Genomic DNA, 26551 nt, shown 5'->3' with positions numbered 1-26551 from the left:
CTGCTGTGGCCCACGGGCTTAGTGGCCCTGCCACAAGTGAAATTTTCTGGGAGCAGGGATCAAACCCATGTCCCTTGCACCAACAGGTGGATTCCCAACTCCTGGACCACCAAGGCAGTCCTCAATTTATTTTTGTTGTTGTTGTTGTTCAGTCACTCAGTTGTGTCTGACTCTTTACGACCTCATGGTTTGCAGCACTCCAGGCTTCCCTGTCCTTTACCATCTCCAGAGCTTGCTCAAACTCATGTCCATTGAGTCGGTGATGCCATCCAACCATCTCATCCTCTGTCATCCCGTTCTCCTCCTGTCTTCAAATCTTTCCCCAGCATCAGGGTCTTTTCTAATGAGTCAACTCTTTGCATCAAGTGGCCAAAGTATTAAAGCTTCAGCTTCAGCATCATTCCTTCTAATGAATATTCAGGACTGATTTCCTTTAGAGTTGACTGGTTTGATTCCTTGCAGTCCAAGGGACTCTTTATTCTTTAAATAGTTGCAAAATATTCCTGGTATGTACGGACCATGATTTGTTCAATCTTTCCTGTATCAGTTAATACTCACTTCATGTTTTTGCCGTCATAAACAATGCTGCAGTACAGTTCCTGAATACAGATCCTTACAGAGTACGTCTTTAATAGATGTTGCTAGAATGCGTTTCAAAAGGTGTAATCATTCACATTTCCATAGCAGTTCATAAGTGTGTTCCTTTCATCATATCCTCCCTGGCACTAGGTATTATCAATGTTTTCAATAATACAAACAGTAGTTATTATTCAGTTCAGTTCAGTCGCTCAGTCGTGTCTGACTCTTTGCGACCCCATGAACCACAGCATGCCAGGCCTCCCTGTCCATCACCAACTCCCGGAGTTTACCCAAACTCATGTCCATTGAATCGGTGATGCCATCCAACCATCTCATCCTCTGTCGTCCCCTTCTCCTCTTGCCCCCAATCCCTCCCAGCATCAGGGTCTTTTCAAATGAGTCAGCTCTTCACATCAGGTGGCCAAAATATTGGAGTTTCAGCTTCAACATCAGTCCTTCCAATGAACACCCAGGACTGGTTTCCTTTAGGATGGACTGGTTGGATCTCCCTGCAGTCCAAGGGACTCTAAAGAGTCTTCTCCAACACCACAGTTCAAAAGCATAGTAGTTATTATTATTTAATTTGTATTTCTCTTATTCCTGGTGACTTTCAGCATCTTTTATCTTCACCAGTGACTTGGGCGTGCAGTTCTGTGAATCACCTCTTGCTGTCCTTGGGTCATTTTTCTCTTGGCTTGCTGACCCCTCTTATCCATCTGACCTCATTCCGAGAGAGGCAGAGTCTTCTCCCACTCCCGTCTTATTCTTAGTCACATGAAAAATCTGTATTTTTCTGCTTTGCTTTCTTGAAGGTATTTTGACTTAGGCATTTTCAGGCTCCTAGACACCTGATAAACTCAGTGTCACTTCATTTTGGCCACAGACGACCAGCCCTTAATGGTAAAAATGATGCACAGGGTATGAGGGTGAAATCAGAGGGACTTGCCATTACTCTTTGCTGATAGCGCAGATGGTTAAGAATCTGCCTGTAATGTAGGAGACCTAGGTTTGATCTCTGGTTTGAGAAGATCCCCTGGAGAAGGGAACAGCTTACCCACTCCAGTATTCTTGCCTGGAGAATTCTGTGGAACGAGGAGCCTGGCAGGCTATAGTCCTGGGGTCACAAAGAGTTGGACATGACTGAGCAACTAACACTTTCACTTTTCACTTTCAGTGATGTAGACACCATACCTAATTTAAGTGGTTCATTTTTGCATTAAAAACTACCCCCAAACGTAGTGACTTCAAACTGTGATTCATTATCTTGCATGATTCTGTGTGTTGACTAGGCTTCATGGGGTGAGTCTTTGGCTAACATCATTCAGCCAAAGTCGTTCACTTGCCTACATTCATCTAGTAGCTGAGTTGGGGTGAGAGGTCTAGAAAAAGCTTTAGTCACATATTTAGCACCCCAGCGTGCCCCAACATGGCTCCTCTCTCTGAGTGGACCTTTGCCACGGAGTTGTATGTGCTGTGCTTAGTCTCTCAGTCATGTCCAACTCTTTGGGACCCCATGGACTGTAGCCCACCAGGCTCCTCTGTCTATGGGCTTCTCCAGGCAAGAATACTGGAATGGTTGCCATACCCTCCTCCAGAAGATCTTCTCACCCTGGGATCGAACCCAGGCCTGCTGCATTGCAGGCAGATTCTTTACCATCTGAGCCACCAGGGAAGCCCAAGAATACTGGAGTGGGTAATCTATCCCTTCTCCAGGGGAACTTACCAACCCAGGAATCGAACTGGGATCTTCTGCATTGTAGGCAGATTCTTTACCGGCTGAGCTACCAGAGAAGCCCTAACTTAGGTGGTCTAACTAAGTTGTTAACTAGTTGTCTAACTAAGATTTTTTTACAGGTGGCAGCTGGCTTCCCAGAGAAAGGAAGCAGAAGCCACCAGTCCACTTGAGGCTGGGACTCAGAACTCTCAGAAAGCTACTTCTGCCACATCGTATTGGTCAAAAAAAACCAAAGGGCCAGCTTAGCCTCAAGAAGAAAATAGATTCCTCCTTAGTGTGAGAAGTGGTGTGAGCTTACAGAAATGAGAGCTATGGCCATATTTAGAGACCATCTACTGTCTTCCCTCACTGTATCTTGTCTGCTCACCAGCAATAGTTATTGTCAGGATTTCTAGTATTGGCTAGTTTGTTAGGTATAAAATGACCCAACCAAATAAACTTGAACAGTCAGGCACACTTGGGTTTGCATCCCAGCTCAGCCACTTTGTAGCTATGACCTTGGATAAGTTATCCAGTTAACCTCATCTAAAGTTTGGCAAGGATTAGAAACAATATTTATGCAAAGCACATAGCCATGTGTCTGGAACATAAGAGGGACTCAATGAGCGTAGCCCTTCCACTTCTTTCTCTCCACCTTCACTTCCAAGAATTATATGATCCAACACTGGAAGTGTGTCGTCCACCTCTGGACTGGGATTTCACAGCTGTTCAGCAGCTGTACAGAAACACAATTAAGGAGGACAGGAAGGAATAAAGCTGCCGCAACCCATTAAAATTCTGCCTCTGGCTGGGTTGTACACGGTATTCACATTGTGATGAGCGATCTTCTTGGGTGTTTTAGGGAGGATGACAGCGCTGCCCCACCCATGCCCCATGCCCCTGCAGCTGGCTACATCCACAGTCTGCAGCCCCTCAGATAACCCTGGTGTGTTTGAAGAGGAAAACATCAAGGTTAGGCCAATCCTTCCAGTCTGAATCCCTCCAGTATTACAACAGCAGACGAGTAAATCTTTAAGCATCCAGGGTGAGCTGGAGGAGGAAGGAGACCCCCAGGGTGAGCTGAGGATGGTCCCTTCTAGCTTGTTCCTCCAGCCCTCCCATTTGTCCCTCCAGGACACTGTCAGGCAACCAAACTGGGTACCTCTTGTTTTGTTTGAATTAAAGATAAGACAAGTTGTGTCAATCTCAGGTTCCTCTTTAATCACAACCGGCGCCCCCTTCTGCCACCCCCCAGAAAAAGAGACCGCCCAAGGAGGATAAAGGATCTGAAGGGAGCCTCTGGTTGGCCGGCTGCAGCAGCAAGTTTATTTCCTGGCATTATGTGGCTCCCCTCAGCCTTGACGGCGGGGATTTGTGCTTCCAGCCTTGGGGAGTGCTGGGGGGCTTGGGGAACTACTCACTTGGCACCCCCCGGCAGACCCTTTGGTCTGAGAGCCTTCCTTCTCTGGAGATGAGAGCTCAGCATGCATTTGGGGGCTGATAATGGGATTAATGAAATGAAGTGTGTAACTGTTCCTCAGATGAAGCTGTGACTATTTTGATAGAGGCTGATTTCCAGAACCATATTCATAAAACAGAAGGGACTTTTCCCTTTCTGTAGCAGTCCCTTAAGGGCTTTGGTCTGAACAACCTGATTCGGTTGTCCCAGAGAATAGGGATCCCTCAAACTTGGGCACAGAGCATCCAGACCCCTGAATGTCTCTCGGGTCAGCGTATCTGGGTGTAAACTGAACCTGACTTTGGACATTCCTTTTAGCCTATCCCCGAATGCAGACATGGTGGTGGTGATTGCAGCTCGTGCTGAGCTCTTACTGTGGCGGGCGTTTTTTGTTCACCGCCTGGCTCCACGCCCATGACACCACCACACAGCAGGCAGGAGGGCTCAGGGGACAGTGGCTTGGCTAAAGCAACACAGGTAGTGAATGGCAGCATTTATCTTCAGCCTGAGTGCCCCAGACCCCAGGCCTCTTGCTACTAATCTCTGGGCTACCTCATTGATTCTCAAGCTTCCTTTTGTGTCCGAATCACCTGGGGAGCTTGAAAAAGCACAGACATCTTGACAGTCCTCTAGGTTAATTGAGTCCCAGTCTCCCAATCTCAAGGCAGGGGTGCGGACACCAGAATTTTTAAAAAGCTTCTTGATCAAACCATTGTGCAGAAGAAGCCACAGTCTCTGCTCTCACCCAGCCTTTCAGAATCACCGCAGGCAAGGTGTGAGTTTGCCCATCACCGGTGAGGTGAGGGTTATACAGATGGCTGGACCATCAGGGTGTTAACTTCCAGTGTGGGAGGGACCAGCTGACTAATAGAAAACCTGCAGTTCCTCGGGTGAGAAGTCTGGGTCAGGCCTGGTTCTGTTTATGACGTGGCTGTGCCTTCAGCTGGAAACGGAACATTGAATAGCTGGAGCTGCTCTGCTTTTTCAGAGAGAAGAGGGTACACTCCCAGAGCCAGGGAATTTAAATGGACTTTATCCCCCAGCCCACCCTACCCCCAGCGTGTTAAATCCTTTCAGACACCCCTGTGCTCCTCTTCAAATGCAGGACTCTTGGACCATAATAAATAATTACATCCTTCTATTTGGACTCCAATTCCAGATAGTAGTAATCCAAGAAAATCCAATAATGACAGTTGCATTAAGATCCTTCTTCCAGGCTAAGCAGAACATCTGTTTAGACATATTTTTAATCGGCAAATGCTTCCTGTGTTGAGTCCTCAGCAAATTAAATTTCTCACTGGACCGAGAGGGAAGCTGTCATTCAATAACCCATCTCTGGAAATTACACTCCAGCCTCTTTCCAGGTGCACTTAAGATTTTCCCATGCTGACTCGGCTGCACACAGGCCCTTATAACACCAGGTCACAAGTATGGATAAGCGCAGCTTCTCTGAGAAACATCGGATTCCTTAGTGTTAGTCCCTCAAACAGAGAAGTATTTTTGCCCATTCTCCAAGGGGGAGTTGGCGGCAGAGGAAAATTAAAAGACTTGTTGAAAACCATATGGGAAATGAATAACAAACTTCCACTAGCTACATCACTGCCTGTGATTACTTAAGACAGGATGATTCTCAGGATTTAAACATTAAGGACTTCAGGGCTGCCAACATTTTGGAGAGGTTTCCGCCGCAGAATTGTTTGGCCTGTTGGTTGTTTATTTTTAGAATAACTCATCCATTCTTTAATTAATTAATTGAAAACCTAAAAGCACCCCATGCTTACCACCAGCCAGACACTGTGCTGGGTGTGAATAGAGTGGTAAATGAGCCAGCCACAGTCCCTGCCCCCATGGACTTCCAGTCTACTGGGGCAACTCACATTTGAAGCTTTCCCAATGGCTCAGCGGGAAAGAATCAGCCTGAAATGCAGGAGACGTGGGTCTGATCCCTGGGTCTGGAAGATCTCCTGGAGGAGGAAAGAGCCATCACTCCAGTATTCTTGCTGGGAAAATCCCATTGACAGAGGAGCCTGGTGGGCTGTAGTCCACAGGGTTGCAAAGAGTCCGACACTACTGAGCACATATGCATTTGGAATCTGGATGCAATCTGTAGTCCTGGGCTGGGATAGCAAGTTAAAATATCTGTAGAGGCCAAGCAGGTAATGTCAATGGGTGAAGTGGCTGGAGGGAACCGTGTGAAGGTGGGAGATAGATTCTAGCAACCAGGAAAACATGTGCCTTGACTGTGAGGAGCAGATGCTACTTAACTGCTGTGGCTTGAAGATGGGCCACTGTTGCCACATCTTTCCATTTTTGAAGAAAAACTAGAAAATTGGGATTTCTATGTGAAAGTCCTTGATTTTTAAAAGTTGGCTTCTCAAGTGAGATTTAAGAAAAAACAAAACAAAGTGTGATCCAAAAGCATGCAGGCCAAACAAAACACATCTGTGGGTTGGGTTTATCCCAAGAGCTGCAAGTGTGTGACTCCCGATCTAGAAATTCTAGCAGTAAAACAATTATGTTCAGGCTGAAAAATATGTTACACGCCAACTTTCTGATTCTAGTGACTGAACTGGCATGGACCTCTTTTACAAACGGAGAACTACTAGGAAAAAAATAAAATCTTCCCCTTCCCCCAAATTAAAAATACAGAGTTACACTCAGAGAAAAGAAAGGGAAATTGTCATGATCAGGAAGGAATAGCTATTTGCTTTTAATGATGGATGCCTAAAGCTAACTACACTTAGATACGGAGGGCTGATGGTATATAATTACAGTACTAAGACAGTGTTATATTAGCAAAGGGATAAGCAATGGAACAGGATAGTGAATGCAGCAATAAACCCAACTGCTGTATGACCCAGAAGTTCCGCTCTTCAGTATTTATTACAGAGAAATAAAAATCTTCATGCAAATACCTGCACATTAATGTTCATAACAGCTTTCTTTGTAAGAGCTGGAAACAACTCATGTGTCCTTCAATCAGTGAATGATTAAACAAACCGTGGTGCTTACATACCATGAAGTACTACTGCTGCTGCTGCTAAGTCGCTTCAGTCGTGTCCAACTCTGTGCGACCCCATAGATGGCAGCCCACCAGGCTCCCCCGTCCCTGGGATTCTCCAGGCAAGAACACTGGAGTGAGTTGCCATTTCCTTCTCCAATGCATGAAGGTGAAAAGTGAAAGTGAAGTCGCTCAGGGGGGTCTGAGTCTGAGCGACCCCATGGACTGCAGCCTACCGGGCTCCTCTGTCCATGGGATTTTCCAGGCAAGAGTACTGGAGTGGGGTGCCATACTCAGCAATAAAAAGGAACTATTGATACATGCAACAGCTTGAATGAATCTCCAGGGAATGGCGCTGAGTGAGAAAAGCCAATTCCCAAAGGTTATACACTGTAGGATTCCATTTAAATAATATTCTTCAAATGAAAACATTTTTGAAATGGAGAACAGATTAGTGGTTGAGAGTTTAGGAGTGGGTTGGGAGGGAGGGGGAAGGAAGTTGGGTGTGATTGTAAAATGGCAACATGAGGGATCCTTATGGTGATGGCACTATTTAGTATCATGAATGTGATGGTGGATACACAGACCTGTACACATAATAAATTGTGTAGAACTGTACACACACACACATGAGTATATATAATGCTGGGGAAGTCTGAATGAGATCCCCTGAGTAGATGTTCATATCCCAGTTGTGATGTTGTACTATAGTTTTATAAAATGTTGGGGGAAACCGTCAAGGGTACACAATCTGTCTGTATTATTTCTTGCAACTGCATGTGGATCTATAACTATTTCCAAAAAATTTCAATTTACAAAAACTATTTCATATACTTCCTGGTAAAGAACCTCCTGGCAATGCAGGAGACGTAAGAGATGTGGGTTCAATCCCTGGGTCAGGAAGATTCCCTGGAGGCAGGCACGGCAACCCATTCCAGTATTCTTGCCTGGAGAATCCCATGGACAGAGGAGCCTGGTGGGCTACAGTCCATAGGGTAACAAAGAATTGGACATGACTGGAGTGACTTAGCACACATTTCATATACAACAAAAAGAATATTGAACCTCAGTATTATGACCATTGCAAAGCTTGTTTTATTGTTTGTGGTGGGAAATGTATTGCTCACAGAAAACACCTGTTAAATGACTCATTTAAAGCAAAAAACATAATTACACAAAAAGATTGAAAGTAAGTGATGAAGGAAAACTATACAAGGCAAACTCTAATCAAAATAAAACTAACAGCAATATTAGTATCAGTCAAAATAATCTTTATTATGGATTAACATTATTACATTACCCTCTTTATTAGATAAAGAGGGTATTTATTGATAAAAGATACAGTTTAGCTGGAACATTTAACAATCCTTACCTTGTATTACTTAGCCAACATAGCCTTGAAAAATATAAAGCAAAAATTAAAAATAAAGATGACATTCACAATCTTAGTTCTCAAGGTTGTTTAAAGCACTTTTCTTGATAGCAGATATACCAAGAGGTCAAAAATTTTTGTAAGGAAAATATTTGAACAACATATGTAGCACCCTTCAACCATCAGTTTTGGAAATTGATGCACTTTATTTCAAGGATATATGAAACATTTATAAAAAGCGATCACGTTGTTGTTCAGTCATTCAGTCGTGTCCGACTCTTTGCAACCCCATGGACTGCAGCACGCCAGGCTTCCCTGTCCATTACCAACTCTCGGAGCTTGCTCAAACTCTTGTCCATTGAGTCAGTGATGCCATACAACTATCTCATCCTTCTCCTTCTGCCCTCAATCTTTCCCAGCATCAGTCTTTTCCAATGAGTCAGTTCTTTGCATCAGGTGGCCAAAGTATTGGATCTTCAGCTTTAACATCTGTCCTTCAAATGGATATTTAGGATTGATTTCCTTTAGGATTGACTGCTTTGATCTCCTCGCAGTCCAAGGGACCCTCAAGAGTTTTCTCCAACACCACAGTTCAAAAGCATTTGGCATTCAGCCTTCTTTATGGTTCAACTCTCACATTCATACATGACTACTGGAAAAACCATAGCTTTGACTATATGGACATTTGTTGGTAAAGTAATGTCTCTGCTTTTTAATATGCTGTCTAGGTTTATCATAGCTTTTCTTCCAAGAAGCAAGCATCTTTTAATTTCATGGCTGCAGTCACCATCTGCAGTGATTTTGGAGCCCAAGAAAATAAAGTCTGTCACTGTTTCCATAAAGCAAGGCTCAAGACACCAAAGAATTGATACGTTGAAGCACAGGCCAGCATCCATGGCCAGAAGGCCAAATCTAGCCTGCCATCTGTTTTTGGAAATACAGCGTTATTGGAACACAGCCATACCCACTCATTTACATAGTGTCTATGGCTGATTTCACACTACAGTAGCAGAGTTAGGTAGTTGCAACAGAGAATGTATTAACCTCAAAATGTAAAAATATTTACTATATGGCTTTTTACCGAAAAAGTTTACTGACCCCTGCCTTGGAGAATAAGTCCTTGGAACACAAAGCGATGTTGGAGATCGATAACACACTTACACACACAGAGACAAATATTTTAGATATTAAAAATCACACCTCTAAATAATTCAAGAACCAAAGAAGGAAGTCCAAATGGAACTTACAGAATGTATCAAGGTCTAACATTGAAATGTACATGTCAGACTTCCCTGGTGGTCCAGTGGTTTAGACTTCACCCTCCAATGCAGGGGGTGCAGATTTGATCCCTGGTCAGGGGGTTAAGATACCACATACATCTTGGCCAAAAAAACCAAAACATAAAACAAGCAATAGTGTAACAAATTTAATGAAAAAAAAATTTTTTTAAGAAATGTACATGTCAAAAGACGGGATGTAGATAAAAAGGAACTCAGTGAAATTTCAGTGTTAAAATGGTAATATTAGAATATAAGAACAATTGAAAATTAATGTGCCAAACATTTAACTCAAGAAGCTGGAAAGGCAAGGCCAATTGATTTTTTATATGTTGCCAAAACAGTCCCATGGAGGGAAAACTAGTCTTTTCACCAAATGGTGCTAGTACAACCAGATATTGCACACAAAAGAATGAAATTAGACCCCTACCTCACACTATATACAAAAATTGATTTAAAATGTTTGGAGATCTAAATACAAGAGATTAAACTATAGACATCTAAAAGAAAATATGGATGTGAATTCTTATGAGGTTGGATTATGCTGCACCTTGGAATATCATGACCTCGATGTCTCGTGGCTCCAGACTACTGCAATAAAGTGAGTTGCACACATTTTTTGGTTTCCTTCTGTGTATAAAAGTTATGTCTATACTATACTGTAGTCCATTAAGTTTGCAGAAGCATTACATTTGAAAAAAATTTTACATAATTTTAAAATACTGCTAAAAAATGCTAACCATTGTCTGACAACTCAGGGTTACCACAAACCTTCCATTTGTAAAAAACACTCAATAAAGTGAAGCACAATTAAACAAGGTATGTTTGTAATTTATTATGTATGACACAAAAAGCAACAGAAGAAAAAAATGAATAAATTGGACTGCATCAAAGTTAAAAACTTCTGTGCTTCAAAGGATACTATCATAAAAATGAGAAGACAACCTCAAAATAGGAAAATATTCGAATTTATCTGATAAGGATATGGTCTCCAGAATATACAAAGAGTAACTATAATGCAACAATAAAAAGACAACCCAGTTGAGAAATGGACAAAGGATTTGAATAGACATTTCTCCAAAGAAGATATGTTGTTGTTAGTTGGTAAGTCATGTTTGACTTTTTTGACCCCATGGACTGTAGCCTGCCAGGCTCCTCTGTCCATGGGATTTCCCAGGCAAGAATACTAAAGTGGGTTACCGTTTCCTTTTCCAGGGGATCTTCCCAACCTAGGGATCGAACACGAGTCTCCTGCATTAGAAAGCGGATTCTTTACCACTAAGCCACCAGGGAAGACCCCCAGAGAGGATATACAAATAACTAACAAGCACACAAAGATATATTCAACATCATTAGTCATTCAGTTCAGTTCAGTTCAGTTCAGTCACTCAGTCCTGTCCGACTCTTTGCGACCCCATGAATCGCAGCACGCCAGGCCTCCCTGTCCATCACCAACTCCTGGAGTTCACCCAGACTCACGTCCATCGAGTCAGTGATGCCATCCAGCCATCTCATCCTCTGTCGTCCCCTTCTCCTCCTGCCCCCAATCCCTCCCAGCATCAGAGTCTTTTCCAATGAGTCAACTCTTCGCATGAGGTGGCCAAAGTACTGGAGTTTCAGCTTTAGCATCATTCCCTGCAAAGAAATCCCAGGGCTACTCTCCTTCAGAATGAACTGGTTGGATCTCCTTGCAGTCCAAGGGACTCTCAAGAGTCTTCTCCAACACCACAGTTCAACAGCATCAATTCTTCAGTGCTCAGCCTTCTTCACAGTCCAACTCTCACATCCATACACGACCACTGGAAAAACCATAGCCTTGACTAGACGGACCTTTGTTGGCAAAGTAATGTCTCTGCTTTTCAATATGCTGTCTAGTCATTAGGGAAATGTAAATCAGAACCACAGTGAGATGCCACTGCACAGCCTTAGGATAGCTATAATAAAAAAAGATTGATGTTGACAAGGATATGGAGATACTGGGACCCTGATACTTTGCTGGTGGAAATATAGTGCAGTTCCTTTGGAAAACAGTCTGGTGGTTCTCTAAAAGGTTAAACATAGAGTTATTATGCGCATTGGGATGCTTCCACTCTTTGGCATATACCCAAAAGAACTGAAAAATATATGTCCACACCAAAATGTGTACATTAATGTTCAGACCAGCATTATTCATAATAGCCAAAAAAGTGGAAACAACCCAGATATCCACCAACTAAAGGACAGGTAAACAAAATGTTGTGTACCTACACAGCGGATTATTATTTAGCCATAAAATGTAGTGAAGTGCTAACACATGCTACAACACAAATGAGCCTTGAAAACATGCTAAGTGAAAAAGGCTAGACACAAAAAGCCACATATTGCATGATTCTATTTATATGAAATGTCTAGAGTAGGCAAATCCATAGAAACAGAAAGTAGATTACTGGTTGCCAAGGGCTGGAGGGATTGACTGATAATGGATACAGGGTTTCTTTTGGAGGTGATGAAAATGTGGAATTCTATAGAGGTGGTGGTTGCACAAGTTTGTGAATATACAAAACCAGTAAACTGTACACTTTAAAGTGGTGGCTATTATGATGTGTGAACTGTATCTCAATTTTTTTTTTTAAAGAGAGAAAAGAAGCTAGAAAGGAAACATCAGAATAAAATAAGTGAAAATAGAAGGATGTAAATAAAATTAATGAAATAATGAAAATGAAAAGAATAAACAAAACCAAATCTAATTTTTATGGGAAAAAATATAACAACGAAAGAGAAAATGCCCCAAAGTGAGCTTAGTGAGTATAAGCAAGTAGATTGAAAACAAAACCTTAAACTGTCTGAATGATGAATGAAACGAATGTGGATTCAATTATTCAGTTGTCTCAAGGTTAAGCGAGTCTACCCACCCATCTATCTCTACTGTTCCTAGGGATCATAACTTGAACTCAGAGCCTTAAATAGAGTCCCCGTTTCTTTCCCATAGTCTTCCCTCAAAGGTCCAGATGTACAGACAGATCCAGAAGAGCTGGGGGATTCTACGGGGCTCTGCATTTTACAGGGGTTTATCTTGCAAATAATTTATTTTCCCAGCATCACAGACTGGTTCACTTTGTCACACTGGCCAAATTATTTCCAATATTTGCAGCATTGACAATATTTGGTCAAGAGAGGGGACCGATGCAGCTTGTTCTCCCCAATGTCTGTGGCTTTGAGAAGAGAGTACATCCCCAACTTGGCTCCACTTTAAAGGGCTGTGAGTTGTCCTAGACACTTAATTCTGTGGCTCACAGACTGCCCTTGAGTCCCATGGGGCTTCTTTCAAGACCTCCTACAAGCCAGACCCACTTCCAGCCTAGGCTTGGGATACTTACTACACTTACTCTTAAAAAAATAATAATAATTTTTTTTTTTCTTTTTGGCTGTGCTAGGTCTTCACTGCTGTGTGGGCTTTTCTTGGGCTTTTCTCTAGTTGACGCAAGTGGGGTCTACTCTTCATTGCAGTGCACGGGCTTCTCATTGCAGTGGCTTCTCTCTTGTTGTGGAGCATGCGCTCTAGGGCATGTGGGCTTCAGTGGTTGCAGCACATGGGCTCAGTAGTTTGCAGCTCCCTAGCTCTAGAGCACAGGTTCAACAGGCACATGGGTTTACCTGCTCCAAGGCACATGGCATCTTCCTGGATCAGGGATCGAACCAGTCCGTGTCTCCTGCACTGGCAGGTGAATTCTTTACCAATGAGCCCCAGGAAGCCCTACGCTTTGTCTTGCTCCACTCAGGTTTAAAACCCTGAACAGATCCAATATCCCCTTTAGAATACATGTTCTGAATTTCTCCTTTTGTGGATTCATGGGTGATATAATCTTCACTATATGCCCAGGAGGAATTAAAAGCAAAGTAAATGGCAGCCCAACTCTCTTGCAGATGGAAAGGAGAACGCCCTGCTTCCACAGAGCCCTGGGACCTTGCATGCTGGAGCTGAGACCTTCTCTCCCCGGGTCCGAAGAGCCACAACCTCAAGGACAGAGAGGATATGGCCAGGAGGGGTCATCCCGTACGTCATTGGTGGGAACTTCACTGGTCAGTAGCTGCAGATGAGGCTTGCTTGGGGCTGGGGGCTTTGTCTTCCCTGGTGGGCAAAGTCTTCCCTGCAAGGACTCAGATGGGATGGAACAGATGCTGGGGTCATAGCAGTCACCGTGCTTCAGGCTTCCTCATGACCAGCGGGTCTCATGCACTCAGCCTGGGGAAACTGCAGTCTCATTTGGGGCTATGTCCTCAGAGGCGGTCATCTGGTCCCTGAGGCATTATCCCAGAGCCTCCAGTAAGATGCCACTCTGCCCCTCAAGGAGTCCCCAGTTCTAATAAGAGAGAGAAAGAGATGTGTGTTCTTAAAGAACTAAAATGTAGGAATTGTCATCAGCTACTAACTTTTGTTCCTTGGTATCTTTTTTGTTTTCTTTTTTTTGACCTTGCCATGCGGCTCATGGGGTCTTAGTTCCCTGACCAGGGATCAAATCCATATCCAATGCCGTGAATGCTCAGAGTCTTAACCATTGGACTGTCAGGGAAGTCCCTGTTTCTTGGCATCTTAACCATGTTCTTTCAGATCTAGTGTGCTTATTTTGCCAAAGATTTATATAACTTTCATCAAAAATTAACTAATTTTATAGAGAAAACTTTCTTTACAAAGAGATTTTTTATTCTGTAATTAGTAGGATTGCTGTTTTGGTGAATCACTGTTCTATAAACAATTTTAATTTAAAGTGTCAAGATGGCTCCCCCAAAATGGACAGCTAAGTTACTCTTTATTCTGTATATATGTTTTAGGGGGGCAATGAAATGACACTACACCCACATCTTCTAGATCATCATGGGATCCTTCCAGTGGTTTGTTGGTTTTCTGCAACAAAGTCATTCCAGAATTCGGATCCCATCCGCAACCTTCCTGTGTACTTCCCAAACGACTCTTTTTTTCTAGATCTTTCTCATTCCTTCTACCAAAATCAAAATACAGTTGTCTTATTTATTTCAGACTGATAGATTTTGAAAAGAATACTTATTGACTGGATGAAACTATCAGCCTAGAGTTTGCAACTACTTTATTCTTGCTCCCAATTTACTTGTTGCTTTATTTTCAATGCCTAATCGAGGAAATATGAAGACAAGTTCGGAGGAAGTATGAAATTCATCTGTTCTCAAAGGCCTTGTAGAACATTAGACTCAAGGATCCCCCAGCAAACACTGAATCCTGATGCAAAAACATCATGAGTGTACCTACAAATAGAATTTTTAGAGCATGTGGGAATATACTCTCCTATAGGTAGAAAGTAAAACGAAAGGGTGGAATGCAGTGCTGGTGATTTACTTGAAAGGCCAGAAATTTCCAAATTGAATAACCTAAGTAACATTTTTTTAAAGTTTAGGAAAGTACTTTCAATGCAAAGGAAAAGTTGGGAGGCTGGGGACATTTGAAAATCTATTTTTACCCTCTCTTCCAATTCAAAAACTCCTATTCTCTAAGTTTTGGTTATTTGGGAAAGTTATATTGTATTCTTAGCCAGGGAAATCTTTAGTCCTAGTTCATTTTAATTCCGGGTCACTGAAATAAGCTTTTTTTTTTTTTTTTTTTTTTTTTTTTATCATTGGAACAAGCTTTGTTAATGAACCAGCATGCTCTAGAACATCTAAGGAAGCTATGGACCCTTCAGTGAGTTGATGAGCACCTGTCCTGTTGTTTCAGGAAGCCAGAGGGCCATTTTTAAGCAGGCCATGAGACACTGGGAGAAGCACACCTGCGTGACCTTTATCGAGAGGACAGATGAAGAGAGCTTCATTGTGTTCAGTTACAGAACGTGTGGGTAAGTCAAAGTGAGTTCACCTCAATGGAGATTGAGGCAGACAAGTCAGATGGCCCAGGAGCCTTGAATTTTTTCTCTAAAACAATATGTGTTCTAATATGCTGTAATATATAGGAGTCCAGAATTTGTCAGAAACTCTTCTTGCCCTCAACGAACTCACAGTCCAGGGACAAAGTAGGTAGGTCAAGAGGAAGACTCCAGAATGACAAGGTGTCTGTATTTCCTGTCATGGGAGCAAGCTGAAGGAACTGGGAATGTTTCATACAGAGAAGTGATTCTGAACCAACTTGGGGCCGGTGATCCCACTGAGAATCTGATGGAGCTATGGGCTCCCTCTGGATGGATGTACATTTATGCAAAATTCTTCATGTAATTTTGTGAGCTCCATGGGCTTACAGACTTCCTCCAGAAAACATAATAAATAATAAGATGATTGGATTATAACTAAACTTATCTGTTATGCCAATAAATATAACTGTGGTGTATTTTCCTGAAAGGAAAACGTTCTCATATTAGTTCAAAATCTTAAACCCAACTACATGCTATATATGTGAGAGGACTACTGAAGAAAATGATCCAGAAATGTTTAAAAGTAAAAGGTAAGAAGGCATACAGGCAAATACTAACAAAAATAAAGCTGAGATCACAATTCTAGTTGTAGACAACACTTTTTTGTTGTTTCTTCAATTCATTTTTAAAGTCAGAAAGTGCCAAAAAAAAAAAAAAAGTGAGACACTTTATAATGAGAAAGAGTACAAGCTACGGTGAGAATATAACAGTCATAAATCTTTATGTACAAAATAGCATAGCATTAAGAGTCGTAAAACAAGCCCCGAGGGTTTCAAGGGGAAATCAACAGAAATACCAACTGCAGAAGATTTTATTTCATTGCTGTCAACCCAAGTAGATCAATGTCAAGTTAACCAAAAAATAAGTAGAGATTTGTAGAGGACTGGAAAAAATGTAATTAATAGAGTTGAACCTGTGGGTCCACCAAATTCTATAACCTGTAACACATTTTAAAAATGCCTCTTAAACATTTATAGACATGGTTCATTTATTAAGTATTAAGAACACCTCAATGTATTCTAAAAGTCCAAAATAAAATATTCTCTGATTGTAAAGCAATGAAACTGGACATAATAACAACAACAAAAATAGAATAAATACTCCTGCATTACCTGTTAAGACCTCCCCTCCCCCCCTCTTTTTTTACAACTCTTAGATTTTAAAGAAATCAGGATTAAAATGACAAGACATCTAGATAGCAAAAGCCCCACAGTTCAAAATTGAAGAGATCTGGGTAAAGCTATGTCCAGAAAAAAACCCATAGCCTCAGATATCCACAAATCTGAGAATTAAGAATGACAGTGAAATATTCAATTTGAAGAAGTTAGCAAAACAAATGAATACATAAAACCCTCTACCACAACAAAATAAACCTCATGAGAGCAAGAAAATGGACAAGGTAACACATTATAGAACTGATAAAGTGGAGAGTGACTTCTTTGAATAAACAAACAATAAACTATAGATAAACTAATTACTTGTTAGTCTAAGACAAAGAGGTGACATTGCAGAAACACACAAAATCAGGCATCAAAAGGGAGACGTGACCACAGAGTCAGCAGAATCATAAAAAAGAACCATGTAAACTCTTAGGGAAACAAGTGTTGAAACCTGGATGATGTGATTGACTTCAAGGTAGATGTAAAGGACTGGCACAGACCAGCAACTTTGAAAGAAACTGGAAAATTGATGGAAAAACTTTCTCCTCCATACCACCAACCTAGAGTTTCACAGATGAATTCTTTCCAAACTTCAAGAAACAGATTATTCTGGTACTATTTAAGTATTTTAGAGCATAGAAAAACACATTCTTCCAATTTACTTTTAATAAACTATCACGGTGTTGCTACCTCAAAATGAAAAAAAGATGGCACTAAAAAAGAGAAAATTATAAACTCATCTCACTTATGAATAGCCATGCAAAATCCTAACTTAAATGTTGGCACATAGAACACAGCAGTAAAAGAATAGAAGAGTGGCCTGCCAAAAAGGTTTATCTAAGGAATACAGGAGTAGTTCAACATTAAGAAATCTATCTGCATGATTCAACATATTGATAGCTCAAAGGAGAGAAGCCATATTCATGTCTCAATAGATGCTAAAAAGGCATCTGCACATTTCAATACCTTCATGATAGATCCTTGACTTAACACACACACATATACACATTAACATAACACACACAAATCAAATATATATATATATATATATCCTCAAAGCCCACATCATGTTTATCAATAATAATTCTAGAAGCATTTCTATTAGAATCAGGAACAAAAGATATTTATGATCACCATAGTTATTTCATTTTTTTTTTTCTGGAAATACTAGCTAATGTAATTTGACACGAGAAAGACAAACACAATGAATATTGGCAAGAACAAGTATTGTTTAAAGTTAATGTGACACGTGGTGAAAAAACCCAGAAAATCAATAGGAAAACTGTCAGAAACAAAAGGAGACTCTATTAAGGTAACTGACTTCAAAATTAATCAACAGGAAATAACTTTTGCCTTAATGAAATAATTTGATAAAGTAATACTTTCATAATGGGGGAAATCACAACTTTAGTAGAAACATAGTAGATAATATATCTAAGAATAAACCATAACAAAAATGCAAAAATATGCCAGCCATATAGGAAGAAAACAACAAAATTCTAAGGAAACTTTTAAAAAAGAAGTAAAAATGGAAATACATGCTGTTTCCTCGAATGGAAATGCCCAACATAGTAAAGATGTCAGGACTTCCTAAAATAACCTATAAATTCATGCCATTCTGATTTAAACAGCATCTTCATATATGTATTTGTGGGTGTGTATGTACATATATTTTAAGAGCTTGAACAAATGATATTAGAGTTTTTCATGTAGAAATAACAGAACAAACAGCAGTGATAGGGACAGAGGTAGGGGAGGAGAAGAGGTCTGATATTCTGTCCCAACATATGTGATATCAAAATGCAAATGAAGGGCTTCCCTGGTGGCTCAGTGGTAAAGAATCTGTCTGCCAATGCAGGAGACATGGGTTCAATCCCTGACAAGACCCCACATGCCACAGAGCAGCTAAGCCAGTGTACAACTATTGAGCTGTGCTCTAGAGCCTAGGAACCACAAGAGAAGCTACCACAATGAGAAGCCCACATACCACAATTAGAAAGAAGCCCGTGCAGCAACGTAGACCCAGCAGAGCCAAAAATAGATAAATACAATTATTTTTAAAATGCAAATGAAGATAATAATTAAAACCATTTGGAACTCAAGAAAAAAATAGATATATGGAACGAAAGAGCTTAAAATGAATATGTTTATACACTAATTTAGGTAGCATTTTAAATGAGAGAAAGATGGATTAGTCAGGGATATGTGAATATTGGAATAATTCAGTAGCTCATTTTAAAGAAAATATAGCTGGGATACTACCACACTTCACATACCAAAAATGATTTTGGCCAGATCAAAGATGTAGGCATTTTGAACATTTTATTTATGTATTTGTTTTTGGCTTTGCTGGGTCTCCATTGCTGTGCAGCCTTTTCTTGGGTTGCAGCAAGCAGGGGCTACTCTATAGCTGCGGTGCACAGGCTTCTCGTGGCAGTGGCTCCTCTGGTTGCCGAGCACCGGCTCTAGGCATGTAGGCTCCATAGTCACAGCTCGCAGTCTCTAAAGCACGAGCTCCATAGTTGTGGTGCACGGGCTTAGTTGCTCCACGGCATGTGGGATCTTCCCAGACCAGGGACTGAATCCATGGCTCCTGATTCTTTACTACTGAGCCACCAGGGAAGTCCAAAGATGTAAGGATTTTTTAAAAGAAAAAAAGAAAAAGAAATGTGAAATGTACTAGAAGGAAGCAAGATTGCATATTAATTATAATCTTGCAGTGTAGATGGCCTTTCTAAATAGCACATAAGAAAGTAAAGACATTGCATTAAAATTTTAAACCTTTATACGGCTAAAACGGAAATAACAAAGGGAGAAAAACATTTGTAATGGATTTAATAGTCAAAGATTTAATCCCCTAATTTTCAAAAGGTTCTTCAGTTCAGTTCAGTTCAGTTCAGTCACTCAGTCATGTCCGACTCTTTGCGACCCCATGAATCACAGCACGCCAGGCCTCCCTGTCCATCACCAACTCCCAGAGTTCACTCAGACTCACGTCCATTGAGTCAGTGATGCCATCCAGCCATCTCATCCTCTGTCGTCCCCTTCTCCTCCTGCCCCCAATCCCTCCCAGCATCAGTCAACTCTTCACATGAGGTGGCCAAAGTACTGGAGTTTCAGCTTTAGCATCATTCCTTCCAAAGAAATCCCAGGGCTGATCTCCTTCAGAATGGACTGGTTCTTACCAAATCAGTAATAAAAAGATGGACAACCCTCCCCGCTCCCCAACTGGGGGAAGATGGGATCTCATAGTTCACAAGAAAAAACATAAATATCACATAAAACATGGAAAACTATCCAACTTCAGTGAAATACCACTTTTCATCTATCAAATTGGCAAAAGTAGTTTGGCAAAACCAGGGCTGGCCCGGTTGTGGGGAAATAGGGCTATTTAACATACTATTAATGGACATATAAAAAGACACAACATTTGGGGATTGCAATTTGATAGTATCTATCAAAATATCAAATGCACATATCCTTTTATCCATCGATTCCATTGCTTGGAATTTACCCTACCAAAAGCAAGTAAGACCTCAATGGTTTCTTTGTTTTGTATTTTGTTTGTTTTGTCTCCCTCTTCCCTGAGGCTTCGGTTCAATAGAAAAAGCTGAAGTCAGTCTAAATGTGTGTTAATAAGAGACTGATTAAATACATTTTAATACTATGTTGCTTTGAAAAAAATTAGGTTAACATTTACTGTTATGAAAATATCTATGAATTAAGGAGGAAAAAAGGCAAGATGAAGGACAATGTACATGATGTATTTTGTAATTAAAATATTATATGTGTATATATGGATGTATTACATTTTTTGGACTAGAATTCAAGAAGCTGTCAACAATAGTTATCTTTGGAACCTTAATACTGTACTTAAATCTTTTGTGACATGGGCATGTATTTTTAAAACATTTTATAGAAGTTATCTGAGTGGTGGGATTATGGGCCATTTTAATTTACTTTTTACAGCTTTCTATATTAGGAACAATGAATATATATTTTAAAAAATAATTGTGCCCAGAAGGGAAGTCATCTCTAAGGCTCCTCTAAGAATAGCAAAAAGACTCATGCTTTACAGAAACTCAGGGGCTCCTTCCTTCGTCTTGTCACAACTACTGACACTCCTTGTCATCAGAGACTCAGGGGTAAAAGGGTGGGGGAAGGTATGTACTTTTTTCCTGGAGGAGAGGCTGTATCTTTCTAAGGATTCTCCAGGCCACCAAAGGTCAAGAGCCATTTTTGGAGGGAATTCCTGCCTTGGGAGGGAAGTTGGACAATGAGATAGTTTTCAAGCTTCATTCCCTGATCTGCTGACCTGGGTATTTCTGCAATTGTCCAGCTGTTGTTCCTATGTTGGGCGTCGAGGTGGAGGCCCACAGGCCATATCCATTGGAAAAAACTGTGACAAGTTTGGCATTGTGGCCCACGAGCTGGGCCATGTGGTTGGGTTCTGGCATGAACACACCCGGCCAGACAGAGACCAGCATGTAACCATCATCAGAGAAAACATCCAGCCAGGTAAGGAGTCTGTATGGAGCCTAGAAGCCAGCGGTCAGGCAGGTAGCATCATGGGGTCAGGAGGGAGGAAAGAGAGGGGTTGCTGGGGGCAGACCGACACTCATTTGTAAGCATGGAGGCCTTTGTCACCAGCACTTTGTCCTTCATCCATGTGTGGTCCTTCCTGGGAGGGCATCTGCTAGAGCTTTCAGCTTAGAGCAGAAGCAAAATGATTCCATGTTGTAAAGGACAGTGAAATCCAACTCCATTTCCTAACAGGAACAGAATTGACCAGAACACTGTTGCAGCCTCAAAGCTACTCGTCCAAAAAAAGAATCTCCCAGTTGCTTTTCGAAGACTCATTTTTGCTGATGTAGGCAACACATATTTTTGAAACTGAAATATAATTAGGACACAAGTACATGAAAAACAGTATTTCTGCCTATCCCAAGGCAGATAAAGTGTCTAGATTTCTTAAAAATACCTCCCCGTGTTAAGCAGTTTTATACAGAAATTCATACTGAACATGAAAGTCACTGACTGAATAATATATTTGCCTTAAAAATGCTTTCAAGAGTCTGAATAGTGAATTTGAGATTGAACCTAAATATTGGATTTCTTTTCTTTGTTCCTTCAATAACAAGACTAGAGATTTAAAGGCAATTTTTTTTTCATAACTAACCTATTAACTTACTTTAAGAGTTTTGAGAGGCATTTTGGGAGGGGTGTTGGGTGGTGGAGTTGGGACTACATAGAGCTGTTCTAAGTTTCAAATTTCTAATCTGTCAAAAACAGCAAGAAGAACCACCACCAAGCCTGTCATTTGACTGACTAACAGAGCTCTCGGAAGTTGCTATGGGCCCTCCTTCTCCCCTCCTCTGCCTCCTTTCAGGTGCCTGCCTTGGTTTTCAAAGACGTTAACAGAGTGTTGTGTCACAGGTCAGGAGTATAATTTCTTAAAAATGGAAGCTGGGGAAGTGAGCTCTCTGGGAGAGATGTACGACTTCGACAGCATCATGCACTATGCCCGGAACACCTTCTCAAGGTCGGAATCTATGGTTACGCCTCATCTGTGTTGTACTGTGCCTGCTGCAGGCGGGGGTCGGATTCTAGGAGGTCTGCGGAGAGCAGGTCTCTGCATGTTCCTAGCACAGTTGGCATGTCTGTCCTTGAAATACGGTGGCCTCTGGGCTGCAGTGAAATATAATCTAATCAGGTTCCTGCTAATAAGATTGAATCCCATAGTGAAGCTGGTGTTTCATCATGCCCTCATGTCACAAGCAGCAAACTGGAAAAAGGAAATTATTGAGGGGTTGGCTGGAATCATAACTTAGAGGCTCTGTATAAAATTTCCTCTTCTAAAGTACATCCAACCAGGTCTCCTAGAAGAGGTGTGGTTTATTGGAAGCTAGACCGTGTCAGAGTTGGGAGGGTGGTAAATCAGGGGTTCATTTTAGAAGAAAGTGGGGCTCTAGCCAGTTGGGGGGCTCATAGGTAGCGGAGGTTGGAATGAGAACAAAAATCCAGGTCTCCTGCCTGCTGGCCACACGTGATGGTAGCTGGTGTCCTCAAGCCTGGGCAGGCCAGTTATTTATGGCTGGCCTCAGCAAGATCGGTTTTGATGAGCTCATGCTGTGCTGGACCCAGTGTTAAGTATTTTGCATATTACCCTTGCTTCTGTATTACCATATTACTTTACCCTTATCATGTAAGTATTTTGTATAGAGAAGTGTTTCACTGCTCATCCCAGTTTTGTAGATCTTTCCACTCGAGTTATTTTTCTCTCTTGGCATTTTTTCCCCCTAGTTTCAGCCTAAAATCAGCTTTTTATTTATTTATTTAATCATTAAATAAGATTTAAGGTGATTCCCAATATAGACAAGAAAAAAAAATTATGTGAGAAGACTTGGAGATGTGAAGAGGGAAAAAATAAGGGTAGGCAGCTAAGTTGAAGCTTGGAATCTATTTGGTATTCAGAATATATGCCACAAAGTCATGTACCCTTTGTTAGGGTTGGCAGCAAATCCTGCCCCATGCTTCCTAGCAGGTCATAGCAAAGAGGGAAACAGTTCGTTTCATGAGTCTCTATGTCCATCAAGATCAAAGGAAACCATTGGTTCAAGAGACACACAGCTCTTGGGAGTGGAAAGGACACTGTTTACCCAGGCTGCTTGGCCCTTGGGTACAGCTTCTGAAACTATCCTGTCGATAAGGTAATACTACCATGGGTGACGTCCTCTACATCTCAGCGTCCCAAGTTCCAAGGGGCACTGGTCCTCTGGCCACACAACTGAGTTAGTTATGATCCGCATCCCGCACCCAGGCAGGAGCTCTCCAGTGCTTTAATGGGTGGAGTTTGTCAGCATCTTGGAACACCTGGGATGGGAGTGACCTACCCAGTTCTCTTTACTCTTCTTCTGGCTCTTTATCCGAAGATACAGAAGGCAATATGATGTAATGAAGGGACCACTGACCTGAGAGTCGAAGGCTGAATTCTAGCCCTCGTTCACCCATGCACCTTGCTGTTGAAGGACGTATAGATAGTAATTAGGGGCAGCTTTGTGTGGGATCAGATCTCCACCTTCCTGGGCCTCAGTTCCCTCATGAGAGAGTTGGAGCAGATGTTTTCTGAGCCCTTCCAGCTCTAACATTTCATGTTGTAATTTATTAACCAGAATGGGTGAAGCATTGACACATTGATCTCACACATTGCCATATGGGAATCTGAGGCTTCCTTTTCCACATTGGGAAATGGAGACTTTGAAGGACCTAACCTGGGGGTCTGAGAGGCAGGATGAGTGCCCCCTCTGCAGATGTTGGAGGTGGGATGCTTGGATGTGGGGGTGGGACCGACTCACAGGGTTGGGAAGTGGTGCAGGGAATAGCCAACTTGCACCTCATTAGCTCTGGGGGTTGCTAAGTGGAGTCAAAGTATTGATTTTTTTCAGGGAATCAAGGTCAAGTTGGTCCAAGTGAGAAGCTTGTACCTTGTTGTTGTTGTTGAGTTGCTCAGTCATGTCCTACTCTTTGCGGCCCCATGGACTGAAGCATGCTAGGCTTCCCTGTCCTTCACCATCTCCTGGAGCTTGCTCAAACTCATGTCCATTGAGTCAGTGATCCCATCCATCCATCTTGTCCTCTGTCATGCCTTTCTCCTCCTGCCTTCAATCTTCCCCAGCATCAGGGTCTTTTCCAATGAGTCAGCTCTTGGCATCAGGTGGCCAAAGTATTGAAGCTTCAGCATCAGTCCTTCCCATGAATCTTCAGGGTTGATTTCCTTTAAGATTGACTGGTTTGTTGTTCTTGCAGTCCAAGGGACTCGCAAGAGTCTTCTCCAACACCACAGTTCAAAAGCATCAGTTCTTCGGCATTCAGCTTTCTTTATGGTTCAACTCTCACATCCATACATGACTACTGGAAAAATGATTGCTTTGACTAGATGGACCTTTGTTGGCAAAGTAATGTCTCTACCTTTTAATACACTGTCTAGCTTGGTCATAGATTTTCTTCCAAGAAGCAAGTGTCTTTTAATTTCATGGCTGTGGTCACCATCTGCAGTGATTTTGGAGCCCCCCAAAAATAAAATATCTCACTGTTTCCATTGTTTCCCCATCTATTGCCATGAAATGATGGGACTGGATGCCATGATCTTCAGTTTTTGAATGTTGAGTTTTAAGCCAGCTTTTTCACTCTCCTCTTTCACTTTCATCAAGAGGTTCTTTAGTTCTTCTTCACTTTCTGCCATAAGGGTGGTGTCATCTGCATGTCTGAGGTTATTGATATTTATTCTGGCAATCTTGATTCCAGCTTGTGCTTCATCCAGCCCAGCATTTCACATGATGTACTCTGCATATAAGTTAAACAAGCAGGGTGACAATATACAGCCTTGATTTTCTCCTTTCCCAATTTGGAACCAATCCATTGTTCCATGTCCTTGTACCTTGGGTCTTGTTTTTATAGATGCCAAAACTCTTCATATTGCTTTATAACTTATCTATTAATTATTCATATAAATTTATTATTATTTATCTGTTGGGACTTCCCTGGTCGTCCACTGGTTAAGACTTCACCTTCCAATACAGAGGGTGTAGATTTGATCCTTGGTTGGGAAACAAGGATCCCACATGCCTCATGGCTAGAAAACCAAAGCATAAAACAGAAATAGCATCAAAACAAATTCAATAAAGACTTTCAAAATAATCCACATCAAAAAAATATTTATCTGTTGTATTCCTCTCTCCCTCACTGAACTGAGGTCTTTATGGATAGAGACCACCTTGTTTTCTTCTACTCCCCAGCACTCAAGACAGTGCCTGACACAGAGTTCAATAAATATTTGTCAAATGAACAAATTAATGAATGAGTCCAAGGAGACAGGAAATCTGTAGTGCTGGGGACTAGGTGAGGGAATAAATGTCCATCATCTCACTACAATTCTTCCCATATACAGATACCGCGGTCACTTCATTAAGAAGAATCTACACGTTTCTATTATGTAGGAAATTTCAGATAGATTACTACTAATGGGTTGTAGAAGCTTAATTGCCTTCCCCATGCCTGCAATGTACCAGTTACTATGCAAAGTTCTGTAACTAGAGCCCATGGCAAGAATGCAGACAAATCTTCTCTTCTGGCAGCAACATTTCTTTTCTTGTCTTTTCAGAAAAAAAAAAATTCTGTCTTTTTTTTCTTATTTCTAACCCAGCAGGGAAGCCCACTCCCTCCTGTTACCATGATGTTACCTGTTGTCACTGTACCTTGCGTGCATGCTAAGTCCCTTTAGTTGTGTCCAACTTTTTGCAAACCTATGGACCATAGCCTGCCAGGCTTCTCTGTCCATGGGATTCTTCAGGCAAGAATATTGGAGTGAGTTGCCATGCCCTCCTCCAGGGACTCTTCCCGACCCGGGGACTGAACCCAAGTCTCTTTCCTTCTTCTGCATTGGCAGACAGGTTCTTGACCACTAGTGCCAGCTGGGAAACCCTGTCACAGCACCATCTACCCCCAAGCTTGGCAGTTTATAACAGCTTTTTTTTTATGACACTGTGTGGGTCATCCTGATTCATTCCTTGCTGGGCTTGCCTGGGATTGCTGCCACAGCAATAACCATTAAAACTCCCAAGACCCAGGCTTTAGAATGTGCATGACATTACCTCTGTCACATTTTATTGACCAGAGCAAGGCACAAGTCTAGCCCGGATTCAAGTGATGATGAAAGACATCCTACTCTTAATGGGAGTACTTGCAACTTCACACCGCCAAGAGATATGGCTGTTAGGAGGCACACTTTGTTATTTTAACAATCCACCTTAATTACCTTCACACCCTGCCCCAGAACTGAGAATGGTCCCAGCAAATCTATTTTGTTGCCGTGTCTTCTATGCTAATTTTCTTTATGGATTTTCAGAAAACTACTTTGTTCAATGGGGATATTTATCAATGGAGTCTTTAACTAGGGGTCTTTCCTGGTCTACTTTTTGTTAAATTCCCCACCCCCCTGCTTCTTAACCCTCTGTCATTACTCTTGGTCAGGTGTCCCCTGGATCTAGCCTGCCCATCATCTTTGATTCTGCCAAAGAGCAG

The 26551-nt window shown here is 41.6% G+C and overlaps 1 protein-coding gene across 1 annotated transcript in view; it reads left to right on the top strand.

Moving 5' to 3' along the window:
* The window catches only part of TLL2 (tolloid like 2), a 148949-nt gene that overhangs the window by 76107 nt on the left and 46291 nt on the right, over window positions 1-26551 (top strand). The window contains exons 4-7 of the mRNA XM_055560672.1: window positions 13306-13461; window positions 15125-15242; window positions 20811-20989; window positions 21908-22013. Coding sequence (XP_055416647.1) covers window positions 13306-13461; window positions 15125-15242; window positions 20811-20989; window positions 21908-22013 — 559 coding nt within the window. The remainder of the gene's footprint in view (window positions 1-13305; window positions 13462-15124; window positions 15243-20810; window positions 20990-21907; window positions 22014-26551) is intronic.

The sequence above is a fragment of the Bubalus kerabau genome, chromosome 22 (genome assembly GCF_029407905.1).
Source record: "Bubalus kerabau isolate K-KA32 ecotype Philippines breed swamp buffalo chromosome 22, PCC_UOA_SB_1v2, whole genome shotgun sequence".
NCBI classification, from domain to species: Eukaryota; Metazoa; Chordata; class Mammalia; order Artiodactyla; family Bovidae; genus Bubalus; species Bubalus kerabau.
Note: the sequence above shows the minus strand (reverse complement) of the source record. Positions and strands in the feature narration are given on the sequence as shown.